At 37.4% G+C, this 14,714-nt stretch overlaps 2 protein-coding genes across 2 annotated transcripts; both read right to left on the bottom strand.

Annotated features, from left to right (window-relative positions):
- Positions 1-156: 156 nt before the first annotated feature.
- Positions 157-5,262, bottom strand: LOC145902388 (sodium-coupled monocarboxylate transporter 1-like). Its single transcript, XM_082990335.1, has 14 exons — positions 5,131-5,262; positions 3,901-4,068; positions 3,521-3,708; positions 3,397-3,462; positions 3,207-3,326; positions 2,977-3,131; positions 2,381-2,521; positions 2,193-2,322; positions 2,042-2,130; positions 1,789-1,966; positions 1,515-1,601; positions 1,230-1,450; positions 1,072-1,172; positions 157-724 (listed from the first exon to the last, which is right to left on the bottom strand). Exons 1-14 carry the CDS (start codon positions 5,165-5,167, stop codon positions 576-578), a joined length of 1,830 nt encoding a protein of 609 aa, XP_082846461.1. The 5' UTR covers positions 5,168-5,262; the 3' UTR covers positions 157-575.
- A 328-nt stretch (positions 5,263-5,590) lies between these two features.
- LOC145901819 (spliceosome associated factor 3, U4/U6 recycling protein-like) lies at positions 5,591-14,092 on the bottom strand. The gene is made up of 24 exons (XM_082989624.1): positions 13,936-14,092; positions 13,753-13,878; positions 13,570-13,675; positions 13,417-13,487; positions 13,175-13,288; positions 13,000-13,105; positions 12,679-12,815; positions 12,452-12,607; positions 12,232-12,363; positions 10,863-10,968; positions 10,024-10,116; positions 9,745-9,916; positions 9,444-9,642; positions 8,860-8,971; positions 8,654-8,752; positions 8,482-8,586; positions 8,175-8,216; positions 8,012-8,115; positions 7,756-7,887; positions 7,433-7,498; positions 7,217-7,369; positions 6,603-6,695; positions 6,463-6,542; positions 5,591-6,012 (listed from the first exon to the last, which is right to left on the bottom strand). Exons 1-24 carry the CDS (start codon positions 14,041-14,043, stop codon positions 5,850-5,852), a joined length of 2,775 nt encoding a protein of 924 aa, XP_082845750.1. The 5' UTR covers positions 14,044-14,092; the 3' UTR covers positions 5,591-5,849.
- Between the last annotated feature and the right edge of the window lie 622 nt (positions 14,093-14,714).

Raw genomic sequence — 14,714 nt, 5'->3', positions numbered from 1 at the left:
TTTTGTGCAGTTTTCTACATGTTTTATCCGACGTAGAACCGAAAAACTATGGATATATGTTTGTTGTGGATACCTTTAGTTTTACGCAAAGTTGCCATGGCCGTGTCATATGCACTTTAACCGTTTCCAGTAAGGATTATTTGTAAAAATAAATGAATAACCTATATCCTTTTACAAAATTACAAAGCACAAAATTACAATTTGTATTGCTGCTAGCTGTGAAAAATAATGACTTTGTACTGATTTACGCGATAGAATTTTAAAAGACATGAACTTATGTGGCAAATAATACACCAAGAAATCAAGTCATGTTATCTTAACGGAGTAAAGTCTTGCTGCATCACGCGTTTTCGTGACAAAAGTGCGGGTTGCCGAAAAATGATTGAATATTTTACAGGTAAGGTAACAATATAGAGTAGCCAGTATATATGTTAAGTTGCCCAAGTTTATCTGCAAGTATCCAGCGGTTGCAGATATACACAATATTTGCTTTTTCCCAATGTTAACTATGATAGTAAAAGTGTTGTTTTGTTGGTGCTTCTTTTCCGCAACAGAGTTAATAGTTGACTGAAAGATTATTCACGCAGTGGGGATTGTTCCTCGAACTTTTCTTTAGTCATTTTGTGTTGGAACATTTTGATGTTATCCAACTTTTTCCTCTCCTTGCGAGGACGAACCAATGGTACCAGCAAGTTTGGATCAGGTGGGTTTTTCTTGGTAAAACCTACGGACAAAAATATGAGCCGAAAACTCATTTATTAATGTTTTTCCCTGCAACTGTGGTGCGTCACGCACTAATGCGTCCTTTTACTATTGTTGGTGCGCAAGCTTACTGATGAAGGATTTGGACGAATTTTATTTCCATGACAATAAACTACGTATAGCTAGAACCGAATTATAGTAAGCGAATTTTCTAAAAAAGGTCAACGTTACAAAGTTCTCCAAAAAAAGGTCACAATTTTTCGGGTGCGTGGCTGTAACATTTTGTCAGAATAAGTGCGTCACCGTTTTATAAAAATTAGGAACCACTGTTCTAAAATATGTATAAGTATTAATATAATTTCCGTTTACCTGTGCATGCACTCACACCCACGGCCACCAAAATAGAGACAAGAAATCCAAATAGCGAAACGTTGATGTACGACAACGCGTATAAATTGGCAATGGGTGGCCTTTCAAAGAGTAAAAGTTAAACCTTAATAAATTGCAAAAATGTTGTTGCGCCAAACCTGATTTCCCCCGAGGATTGTGGACCTGAGGAAAAGTAGTTGCTGACTGTGCTTGTCGTGTTGGTAAATTGTTCTACGTCTGTATAATTTTCAATCGCAACGCAGCCAGCTGTTGATCTTGGCAAAGCTCGCACAAAATCGTTGGTTGGAGGGTACGTGGAAGACCCGGCTACAATCCATGCAACTGAAGATAAACTAACCACAGTGCCACTTAAGGCACCCTGAGTCAAAGTAGAATTATAGTTACAAGATTGATAATAAATCAGAAATGATGAGAACTTTTACCCAGGAGTTTACGAAAGGCAGCAGCATTCCCATGGTAAATACAGCTACGGTCGGCCCACTAAAAATCCCATTCAGGCTGTATGCCATCTGCGAATAAAAGTGTTCTCTGAAATATTAAAAATTTAAACTTTGCGTTTTTGGGATGTTATTATTGTGTCTTTAGTACGATACAAAAGATTCTTTTCTGCTGCAACCGAGTTCGTAGTGAATATAAGCATGCCTGATGTAAACAAATATCACAACTTCTATTTTAGATTCGATTACAATAACTTACCCGATATATGCCACCAATGACTGAAGCAAGGTAGGCGAGAAAAATGTAAGTTACTCCGAAACCGACAACCAGGATTTTAGAAGTAAGCAGATACGCTCGGGGACTCCATTTAGTACATGGCTTTACAATATCCTCAAGAGCCATGCAGGCCAATGCATTCATACCCGACGATATGGTACTAAAATAAAACATCACAAGTACACACAGTCGTTATTTGTGAGGCCGTAGAAAAGATTTACATAATTTGTATTACCTCAGTGAACTGCTGTACACTCCCGCCACGAAGAGGCCAGGAATTCCAGGAAGGTAACTTAGGGTATCCATGACAATATATGGAAACAGCTGAAAATGTAGGAAGTTATGCGAATTTAAATAAACTATAACAATTACACATTGTAGCTTGCCTGGTCGGAGATTCTTACAGCTTTGCTGTAAACTGGGTCGCAATGTCGATATGTGGCGTATATTGTGAGACCAGTCAAACCAGCCAACACAAGAATGACGATAAGACCAACAGCTGCCCAAACAACTGCCCTGCAATAAAAGTTAATTTAATATCATTCCACAAATATTAATTTGCGTGCGGTTATACTTTTTAGCGTCTTGCATGCTTTTAATGCATAAATATCTTTGAACTTGTGCATGATTTACTGAATTGACGCCACACCAAAACACGGTTCCTCCAAATATAATCGACCAAAACGTATGACGTATGCGAGGATCAGCTTCAAAACTGCAAACAACATTGTGCAGGTGGAGAAATTTAAATAGTTGGTTTGGTTCAAATAAGTTTTAAGCACTATTTTTAATCTTAATTATATTTCAGATTAAGTTTCAAAGATACAGTTTTCAACACATGCAGTAGTGAAATGCACATTAATACAAATATGGGTTTTTTTTTTTGTTGCCATTCTCCCTTTGTATAAGGAATATTTTTAAAGTGGATCAAGTCGCTATGTAAAACTTAAAACAGAGAAAGGGAGGTTAACGATATATAATAGACCACGCAATTTCTGCCAAATTGTATCTGGGACATGTAAATAAATAGGTTGCGAATCGCTTCTATTTGAAGGGTTACACATTTCTCTAGGCACCATATGAGGAATGTATAAAAGGGGGTGAAAGAACCACACAATGAATACAAAACCATTGGTTGCCGACCTATATACTTTTTAGGGTTATACTTACTGAACAAAGTCTATCCTTCCGCCTTCCTCGGCGGCTTTCCAAATGTTACTGAATCCTCCATGATTAATTGAACCTTGAATAATTACCGCAATAAATCCAGTAATCATCATTATCGATTGAATTACATCAGTCCATATGACAGCTTTTAATCCACCCTAAAGAGATAAAAGGATAAAGTTATTTTGTCCAATACAACTCGTAATGTTTAAAGCAAGAGAATTAGAGCGTACCATGCCTGTGTAGAATATGCAAACCAATCCGGTTGCCAAGATGGAAAACCACATGTCGATGCCGGTCACTTCACTCAGGGCAAGTGCTGGCCCGTACACCACAATTCCGCCGTAAAACAACTAAAAGCAAAACTCTCAAAAGTTACTTTTGACAGACTGCTGTTTTAAAAGCGATTCTTCTTAAACTTACGGACATAATGTAATACATGATTGATAGTAAAATTTTTGTCGCTCGGTTAAATCTCCTTTCCACGTACTGAAATGAACAATGTTGTAAAATATAACTTGCATTTGCAAAGAGCAACTTATCTTGCCTCATATGTGCTGGTTATTTGGAGTTCGTAGAATATTGGCATGTAAACCCATCCAGTTAGTACGGCCACAAAAACGTATGTCAAACTATACCACGTGAACATAGTGCCGTAAACGTAATATTCCACCGGAACACCCAGAATGGTCACCGATGACATGAAGGTGGCTATGATGCTCAACGTAACAGGTCCTTAAAATGCATTCAAACCTCGCTTAGTTTATTGTGTTGAAAACGAAATAAACGACGAAAAAAAATAGTCAACAGCCAAAATGTTTAAACTAAGGTTAGGCCATCAAAACGCAAGACTTGTGGGATTATAAACGGTATATTGTGGAAAATTCACGTAACTGTACACTCCTGTATGTAGTCTACATAGCCTACCGTACGACATTTTGCGTCCTGCCATCAAATAATCTTGTGTGTCGACATGTTTTCTCCTTCGATCCCGAACAGCAAAAAATATTCCGATTGCTGCCGAAACTCCCAGGAGAAGAGCAAATATTGCATAATCCGCAGCTTGAAATGTGTTCTTTTTGATTTGGACATTTTCTAAATAAAACTTGTGATTTGATTGTTGTAACTCCACAAATATACGCAATGAACCAATCATATTATAAGGCCAAAAAGTTCATTTATTATGCCAATAGATCAGTCTGTCGTTACCGCTTGTCGGTGGTTGTTTTTTTTTACATAGAAAAGACAAATTAACTATAATTTATAATAATATAACTCGCCTTAAAGCAAGATTACACTATATTAGAAACTTTTTTTGAAGAGACTCGCAAACGCAACTAAGCAGGCAATGAGGAGAAAACGCGCTTCAGGGTAATTACGGAGTTTTTGTTTGATTGGTGAAACTCGCAGTGAAGATTATATTGCAGTGCGTGGAAATTTGTGTTAGCAGATGTTTTTAGGCGGCTTTTGGGTGCGGAATAGTTTAGGCATCATTATCTGTTCGAGGACATCAAGCGCCAGCCGCCAGGGGCTAATCAACGACAAAACTAGAGTTGTACACATCATCAAATTTTAAGTTTTGAAAGCAAAATCTCTGGCAACAACGTTTTTGAATTTACAAAGAGTTTTCATTCATTTGCCTCAAGCTTGGGCGCCACTAATCCTACAAAGAACCTCAAAACTGAGCCGAAACTCGATCGTGAACCGGTTGAGTAATTTGTGGTCTACATCCATTGGTTTTCCAACAAAAGTATTCGTGGTAAAAATGGCTTTATGTATGTTGAAGATTGCGGAAAGAAATCTGTGTACGTTTATCAGCGAGTATTTAGGTTACGTCAACGACAACAATTGAATATTCGCAAATGAAACGATAGTTGCCTCCTCGTTAATACAATCTCATGAAATGGTTATTAAAACTTGTTTAAAAAAATGCTCTTGTTATTTTTGATCTTCATGAATTTAGATGAACTAATAAGTTAGTCGGGCATATCAAGGTATGTCGTAAAATAGGCAACTTTCTTGCAGTAAAGCTAAACACACGATGCCTGAAATATTGTTTTAAACAGTCAAAACACGCAATTAACAGTCTGAAAAATAAACCTGCATATTTGGAATTAATCGTGATTAAACGTTACACAAAGATACAAAAAAACGTACCTTTATCCATGCTTGCCACAGTGGATGCCACATCCATTGTATCACTTAAAGTGACAAAGAAGCGTACCTCACCGAATTTGGAGCTTACTGCAGGCAAAACAACAGCTACGCTCACAAAATTCTAGAAAAAACGCAACGACTGCAGTCATGCACAAAGGTCAGAGTGATGAGGTGCAAACAAGTTCCAAGCACGAAAGAACAATCATCAGACGTGCCACCGAAGCAATCCTAGCTTTTACAGGAAACCACTCAACAAATTGGGGTTACGTTGATCTATATTATGTTATAAAATCGCCAGGTGAATTTGCCATCTCGACCACAGTCCCTGGACGCGAGAAGAAACTTGTTTAATTTTTAGCATGGTAGTTGGGCCTTGTGTGTGCTGTGTGATTTGTCACGTCTAATTTTTGCTAATTTAAAACTACTTCTGTACAACCCGCCTACAAACACGTACACAGAGAATTGTGGTGTGATGTATTGCTTGTGCTCTTACAATCCAACAAAATTGTTCGTCTTGAAATGAAAGAGTTTACACAAAAACTAACATAACTTTTGAAGCGGTGACAAAAATGTACGAACGAAAATGTTTGGAACTTGATAAAGTGGAAAAATCATCCGAAAACATTGTTTGTGAAACCAAAACCACCGCTCAGTCAACCGAAACTTTCTCTTGGTTTAAAGCTGAAACCACATGAGGTGAGGTTCGTTGTTTGCTTGCGTCAAGGGGTCATAAACATTTTGGCGAAATCCTTGTTGGACAAAGCTTTGGTCTTTACTTCGTTTTGGTTTGCATCACGTGCAATTTTTGCATCGTCATTCTGCGCTAGATTACGTTGCAAACTCCGCGGCAAAAGATTCACTTGCGTTCGACCGCGACCGCGCCTGAAAGATAGATTGACAAAGGTTGGTCGTCAATCAATCGTCACAAACAAAACTTCACCGCACGCGTTTTACTCATGTAGTCGCAAGGTAAAATAATCTTATCGTAATACTTAACCCAAAATGAAGAATGTAAGTTGTTTTATGTTATTTACTTACTTTACGGTTAGTATGTACAATACATAAAACAAGACTTATTGAAGTTGGTGTAAACGATGACCAAATACAATCTTAAAACTTAGTGATGAGTGAATATCACAGTCCACGTTATTTGGAACTTTAGATAACTGTTCATTTGTTCCACTCTTGTTACACCCGTTCTGATTAGCTTAATACCGACATCCCGATCAAACAGTTTGAAAGTTGTTCAAATAACATCTTTCCAATTAATCACAATTCATTATCGTTCAAATAATATTTGAAAATTTTATACATTTATTTCAGACCACTCACGTTCCGCTTTTCAAGTAAGTCCCTTGTTTTGCAAAATCTTCTTTCGCTCTATTTCGCGTCGGTGGGTTACTAATAGCAACCTGTGATATATGACACTATTGCACAGTGTTGTTACGACTCATGCAAGTGAGACAACATACCGTAATAGTGAAACCATCAATTACAGTTTGATCCGTTTTCATGACAGCCTGGGCTGCATCCGCTTGATTTTGGTATTCAACATACGCCAGACCCTAAATGTGCATCAAGTTGTTTAGTGGAAGAAGAGTCTCAGTGAATTTTTAATTAAATAAACATTTTTTGCACAAGGTCTACATGTTTGTGAAACGCATGATTTTGTTGTACTTATTGTTGGCCACAAATTGAAAAAGTGTCTTGGATTACAAAAAAATGTTCAATTATTGATCTGATTAAGCTTTTGCAGCGCAAAAGAGCTTTGCTAAATTCAATTTTAAAATCTTTGATTGCAATGGGTTTGCAAATGGCGATTATTTTGAAGAATAAAATGTGTTTTCGTAGTTGGTTATGTTTAATTGTCCTAATAAATAATGTTACTTCGTATAGTTCTGATGGACTGCTTATAATTTTTGACCTCCCTGTCATCGCAACATCGCTTTCTTGGGTTATTAAGGCGATTCGAGAGCAAAAAAAGCATAGCACTGACTTGCAAGTAACAAAGTTAACTACTTGGTTGGTAAAAACCCATCCGTTTAAATTAAAAGAAGTCGAGTTTAACATCATTTTATAATCTTACTTTAGGTTTTCCACTTCGCGCAGTTACAATCCGCAGTGACTTTATTTGACCATGAGGCGAAAATATTTCTCTCAAATTTTCTTCAGTAGTTGCAAACGACAATCCGGACACGAATAATTTATGTCTTTCCATGCCGGTGTCATATTTGAAAACCTGAATAAATCAAGTGTCAAAACGTGGCACAAATTTACACGAAAAAAACTCCATATTTCTTGCCTTAAAGTCGGGTTGTTTGCTTTTGTCGATATTGGGTGACACGAACATGGGACGACCTTCCAGAGCCTGAAGACAAAATCATATGAAAACGAAATGTAACAATAACGGTAAATCTGGACTGGTTAAGGCAAGCAGAACAACTTTACAAGGAATTTATGAAAATATGCAACGATTTGGTTCACCAGCAATCTTGTATTGGACAAAGTAAAATAATGGTTACATTGGATAGGGGCTTTGTATTCATTCTAGAAAAACTGTTTCCATTGCTATGAACGAACGAAAGATACTGTTTGTTTCATATTGCTGGTTTATCTTTTAAAAACCTCTCGATCAAGTTGAAGCGCTTTTTCGATGCTTGACTTGTGGCTGAATTGAATGTAGGCGAAACCCCGAATCTTTCCCTTGTTACTCTTCGCCAAACGAATCGACTCCACGTCTCCACAGACCGAAAATATCTGCAAAGAAATTTTGCTCATCCAACATAGGCGATGTATGTGTGTTGGGGGGGGGATAGTCGGTTTACGAAGTATCGAACCAACCAAACCGTAAAAACAATGTACATCGAAATACTTTACCCACCTTCCGCAATTTCTTCTCAAGTTCCTCGACCATATATCCCAGGTTACTGACGAAGACAGTACGCTCATCCGATTCGGCTGTGCGTTCGAATTTTCCATCTGGTGCTGTTTAACAAAAACTATTGAAAAACATTTTGCCGGAAAAATATTATATATTTGCTTACCCGGGTCGGATTTTGTTGGTTCCACTTTTTTCTTTTCACCGCCTAGGGAGAAAAATGTTCAAGTCTAACACAATCATGGCATAAAGTCGTGGATCGAAAACAATACTTTAAAAAACAAGCTTGATCTAACAAACTAACGCAATCTTAACAAACGATTTAATAAACTTGAAAAACATCAACGCGACATAGGGAAAGATATTTGGGTGGACTTTCTTGTTGGTTTCCAGTAGAAAGTGCAACCATTTTTTACAGGTTCACTTTATATAAAAAAAATTAATAATAAAAAACTAGAAACAACCCAGTTAACCTGGTATAGGCCCAGAAGTTTTATCGTTTGTTGCAACTTTTCGTTCTTCACTACGACTTGTTTCAGGAGCCTTCGGACCAGGTTTCACAAATCTTACAGGAGGCGCTGAGCACATAAGGATGAAATAAGCAAACAGAATTCCGTAAACAATAATTAATGCAGGGTTTCTTGCCTGATGGAATTTTGAAAGCGTCTTTTTCTTCATTGCTTTTCTCGGGACCTCGTTCAAATTTCTTCTGACGCTTCACGGGAATGGCATCAGGTGAAGGCGCTAAAAGTCACAGATGATAACTGCACCATGTAACAATGCTGTATCTTTGACAACAGCTCAAAGAAACATCAACAAGCTACGGGTGAAGATGAAAACGTTTTTTTTACCAGAATGTCGCTTTTTTGCTTCCCCTGATGACTTGGGAGATGATTTTTCCCGTTTGGTTCCTTGTTGAGCCGATTGTCGTCGTTTTGTTTTGTTTTCAAAATGAGCTGCCACCTGAAATTTATAAGGTCTTGTTGATTTGTGAAGTCGAATGCAAACAAACATTTCGGTGGTTGGTTGAAAGTTTAGCAACAGTTTTGGTTCATCCAACACAAAATATTTATTCAATTTGTTTCGAGTTATATTTCATGTAAGGACGAATCTTTCGGATACATTATCGATTTAAGGTTTTAATTTTTTTCACAGGCATTGATAGAGATGAATTGAGATGCTCTTACGTCACAAAAAACATTTTGTTGTAACTACGTGCGGTGTGTAAAACCTTGTTGTAACATGACAACTGACAAGTTTACATTTGAAGGCATACAATGTATATTTTTGTTGCACCAAACTGGTTCTTAAACAGAACGCCACACAATTTGTGAGCTACATCTCCCAAAAAAATTAACACAATCTTTTACTGTCAGATCAGATGTAACATCAGTACCATAACATATGATCAATTTGACAACAATTCCGGACTCGCCTTTTCTTTTCTTTTGGTGACTTTAGCAAGTCGTCCCTCCACCTTACGAGTCGCATCCTCGAGATCTTCCAAATTCCCCAACTCGCGTTCAAACTGTATCAGGCGGGCGGCAGCAGATTCGGCTGAACCGTCGTCGGCAGCTGTACTTTGCAACGCCTTTTTTAAAACTGTTCTGGCTTTTTTCACATCCCCGCATTCCCTGTTTCGGTAAGTAAAACGCGTTCAACTAATTTTGTTAAGGTGACATACTGTGTTACGTGTTTGTAATAATACTTTTTTAATTTAACTTAGGAATCCTCACATTTCGAGATGAAAATAATCGAGCCATATGTTCCACTTTCTTCGCGCCTCAACATCGCTCAAAACGTCGTCAAATATTTCACGAGCTCTCTGGATGTCTTGGAGAAGCCTCGCCTCGCATCGGGCCCAGTAACACCACAATGTATAGTCAGGGTCCCCAGTTTCACCGAAGGCTGACGTAATAAAAATTAAGATCACGTGGTTATACGAGGAGTCGGTGCATGACCGTTTCACTTAAAAAACAGCATTTCTTTCTTAAAACCTAAAAAAATAAGTTCACCTATGAGGACAGTCTGAAGCAAGTGAGTCGTCGCGGCAGAAAATACGTCACGAAGCGACTTTCCGGCGGAGGTTTTCTCCCCATCAGTACAACCTTTAACGAGACATATAGCAATAACAAAACGACAAAAACAACAACACTTTTTAAACAGGAAATAGGGGTACAGGAAACGAATGATGAGTTTGATCATAAAGTCAACACAACGGTTTAGTTACGTCGTGGCTTGCTAAGCAGCAGTGCCTTTTTTGATATTACCATGGGCAATACTTTTGCAAGGGCCAGAGAATGGTTTGATATGTTTGGAATGTGGTTCCCAAGTCGTGAACAGGAACCCACAGTAAGTGCATCGAGTGAATGCAAGCCGAACGAAAATGGAGAAGAATCAGAAAAGGGAAAAAATTCTAAGGAAAACTCTCCAAGCAACTGGGAGCGTTTGAAAAGGCCACCGTTTACACCAGTTATGCGTTAATGGCAATGTACATTATGTTCACTTTTAAATGTTAAGGGTCAGCAACAATTTTCAAGGCAGTATTCCAGGTTACAAGTTAGGTCCAAATGTCAATAAATATGAGTGCCAACATTTTTGTGTGTAGCACACTATTACACTATAAACACATACAATGTAGTTCTTATTGCAATATTCAGTTTTGAAATAGGTTTTTTATGTGCGAGGAGTTGCCGAACCCTGCTCCGTTGTATTTAATTTTTAAGACTGCAACAAGAATTTTATTTATACTGAAATAACCATTTGCTTCTTTGATGTGTTGTGTAACATATTTGTTCTTCTTCTATAATTTGCAAAACGATTAAAATTTTGTTGTTGTTATACTTATACTTACTAGTAAACTGTCGCCTTTCTTGGTCACAACAAGTCTGCCACAGCAGTGCATAATCGCCGGCGGAAGAAAACCCTGCAGCCATTGCTTCATTCCTAACTTTTTCCATCTACAAAAAAGATTCATCCCTGTTATTCGCCTTGGGAGTATAATCAAACTGTCAGCAAGAAACGATTTGAGTTTTGTTCGGTATATATGTTAAATCTATTGCAATAATGTACAAAGACATATTGTAGCCTCATATACATAGGGATCGATTTTTTCTACAATTAAAAAAAAATCAGGGCGGCGGTTTGTTACCAATCATAACAATAGGCATCTCCGGCCGTCTTATTCTTGTCCAAGTCTGAAGTCACGTTGAATTCAGCCAGTGACGCAACTAAGGGGGGGATTTGTCGGCAGGCCATAGGACCATTTATCACATTGACATAACACGAGTAAAAACTTTGCCTAGGCTTCTCTTGTTTTATATTACACGTCAAAGCGTTGGTACACAGCATTAAAGCAATTTAACTCGAGTTTCACCAGTGGTCAGGCAATTTTATTTACAAAATCATTTGTGAGAATAAGAAACTTCGTTCAGTGTTCCTGGAAAAAGTCGTCTAAAAGATTTCGCATAATGTTTTTGAACACGTAGCATTGTTCCTTAATGTAAGGACGAATTTTTTCCCTTGGGGTGAGAAATAGTATATTTTTGTTGCAATAGGCAACACAAACACAAGAGTTGGGATGACCTTTATAACATTGACTTAAAACATGTTACTATTGGCGCATACCAAAGGTACAAATGCGCAAACCTAATGAGAAACAAGTTTTGTTCAAACACGCAAATGGGTATTTTATCAAACCAGTTTTGATTCTAGTTGGTCGTGCATATGCTACTGTTACAGCAATGGATGGTGCAATACACACTTTTTGGGTACACACATCCTGTAACCTTCACACGCAAAGCGATTGTCTCCACGGTCAAATGCAGCGCAGCATTCGTTGTTTTAGCAGTGCAGTGTTGCAAAAATAAAAAAAACTTGCCTTGGCGTATGTCGAAAAGCTGACGTTTAATCAGTTCTAAAAAAGGGGGGCAAGGGGGCGGGAATCGACGCCTATGGCATCATAGGTGTATCCACGAAAGGTCCAAGGGACTCGTTTTCGTGATTACTCAAACCCACATTTAATCACTTTTTGGTCACAAAAAAATGTCATTTCAATGGCATTTAATCACTTTTTTCTTTTTTTCTTAGATTCAAGCCTTTCTTTCAAAGTAATGGTAATATTAGCTTCTAAAAAACTTAGTAGTGTCTAAAAAAACTTACTAATACATAATAAGAGTGTCACAAACATGTGGATATAAATACCATTTAACACAATGTTTCACCTTTTCAGTAGCGCATTTGTTTTTTTCCAAACATATCAGATACTTTTCCCATAGTATCGCAGTCCAAGGACAATTTCGTATGGCTCTTTCATGTACGGACAAAACAACTGGTCCACTTCTGATCGTCTCATTCTGTGGAAACAAGAACATTGAACATTAATGTCCCTTGTTGACATATAGTGATTATGAAAAAAAGCATTTTAGCCAACACATTTTGTACCAAATATTTGATATATTGCAGCCACAAGTCTGAGTTGAGACAATTGTCATTGATTGCTCGCTCATAAATACACTGAATCCGTGCTGGATCATTGGACTCTTTTTCCAATTGAATGTATTGCTGATAAACTTCAAATTTGGGCATTTCTGTTTCTTCCTGTAATTAAGTGAAAACACAAATTGTTATTAACCAATATCAAACAAATAGCAAGAGGGGAATGTAATTACCAAATTATTTTCTATTTTTGAAAGTTTTTCCAAATTACGCAGGTTTTCTTGGTATTTTTGTGTAACTTCTGGAGGCAAATCGCCATCTTCAACACCTTTCCTCCATTCTAAGTATTCAGACATTGTGTTCTCCATATCTGTATTTGTTGTAAAAAACATATCAAAAAACATGCCAAAGTTGCCGAAAACAACCCTGCATCATTAACGAACTAACAAAAGCAGCAACCAATTTGTTCATGCACCTGAACAAACTGAAATACTGATCCTGAAACACAAACCACAGCTAGCTTAACAAGAAACAAACTAAAAAATATTTTTTACCAAGGAGTGGGATAGCAAGTTGGCGAAGAAAAAGGGAACCAACTCGTTCTGTTTGTTCTGACAACTGGTTGATTTGTTCAGCCGTACTTATGCTGCCTGGTGGAGGCTGTAGAAACGAAACAGAAATTACCCTAAAAGAACAACTGATGCAATGTATATGATATGTCACACTTGCTTGCATTGTCATTAAAATGGCGTTTTCAATTTCCCGGTATGCTTCCCATACTGAAGATCCCTTTGAAACATGAAGACCAACTTCTGATAGCGCTCGTTCCATTCTTGAACGTAACTGTAAATAGTTTTGAGTAAATTTACTGTTGTACATTTACAGATTTTCTGTTGCTCCTAATTTAAATGGCCCATTCAAGCTTTATTGTTATAATCATAACAAGGCAATTATACTGCATGTAACCTTACTTTTGTGATGCCTCCTTCACTGCCGATTAAACGAATAGAATATTGTGCATACTCCAGCCAAATTTCTGGACCTGCAAACAAACAGTTACAGATATGCATAAAATGGCAAGTTTGTAATTTGGTTTTAGATATTATTTTCAATATCCACCATACTTAGGTAGTCTTTTGTTGAAAGTTCAAACAGTTCTTCCAGATTTTTATGATCTTCCTCAGTTTCAGCAAACTTTTGTTCATCCTCCAGCCATTGTAGCCACAAATCCTGCATAGATACAAGTTGTTTCAATGCGTTTTACTGAAGAAAAGTCTACACAAGCTATTAAATTATTTCAGGTTTACCTTTGTTAAAGGAAAGATTGTACTCATTTCTTTTCGAGCCTTTCTTAGTCTTTCAAACTCTCCACTTTTTCTGAGCAAACCGATTCGATCAACATGATTTTGATAATTGTATGGTGATGCCACTACCTACATTTTCATGGACATCAGTTATATGAAAAGACAACTATGCATAACTAACCATACTTTTTCATCAAGCTCTTCCATTTCCTTTAACATCACAGTTTCATCTTCCTCCATATTTTCTTCATCAGAGGAAATGTCATTTTCGTTTTCTTCTTGTTTTTCATCCATATTATCTTACGGTCAGATACTAAAAGATTTATAATGATTTGATCTACAATACACTGTAAAATCCGATGTAATTTGTCACACACAACTGCTTCATACATTACACAAAAACTTTATGTAGTTTAAGTTACAGTACCATTAAGCCTGCACAACTCTGCAAAAAAACAAAAGTAAGCACAATATTGAAAGGAATGATCTTGCTTGTTTATTATTTTTTTGGGGTAAACTGCTGATAAAATAGCAAATTTGTGTGGAACTAGTTTATCTTTCTTTCAATCAAGGACCTTAACCGTCCACTTATCCCGCGGAATTTTTGTTTGTTTAATCGCGCGCGTAAGCGCTGGTGCGCGGGCGCACGGGTGCACGATCAGAGTGTGGTAGAAATATTCCGTCAATGCTCAAATCGACGATGTTCTTTATGAAAATTGAACGTATGTTTCAAAAGTTCTTTATATTTGTGGTTCCGACCTCGCGTCAACAATGGGTTTGACGTCAAATTGCTACAGGTAAAGATCTTTTGCTAACACGTAAAATTTTCCCCAAAAACGAATAATTGCGGTCCACGCCTTATATTGAAGATTTCTTATGTAAACCAATGCATTTTCAGCCAATCGTCATCCGGAGCATAGATCAGTGCACCAGACCTATTAATAGCGCGAAGTCGGAACTATAAA

The sequence above is a fragment of the Ascidia mentula genome, chromosome 5, assembly GCF_947561715.1.
Source record: "Ascidia mentula chromosome 5, kaAscMent1.1, whole genome shotgun sequence".
NCBI lineage: Eukaryota > Metazoa > Chordata > Ascidiacea > Phlebobranchia > Ascidiidae > Ascidia > Ascidia mentula.
The sequence above is the reverse complement of the archived record's forward strand: the minus strand, read 5'-3'. Positions and strand labels throughout refer to the sequence as shown.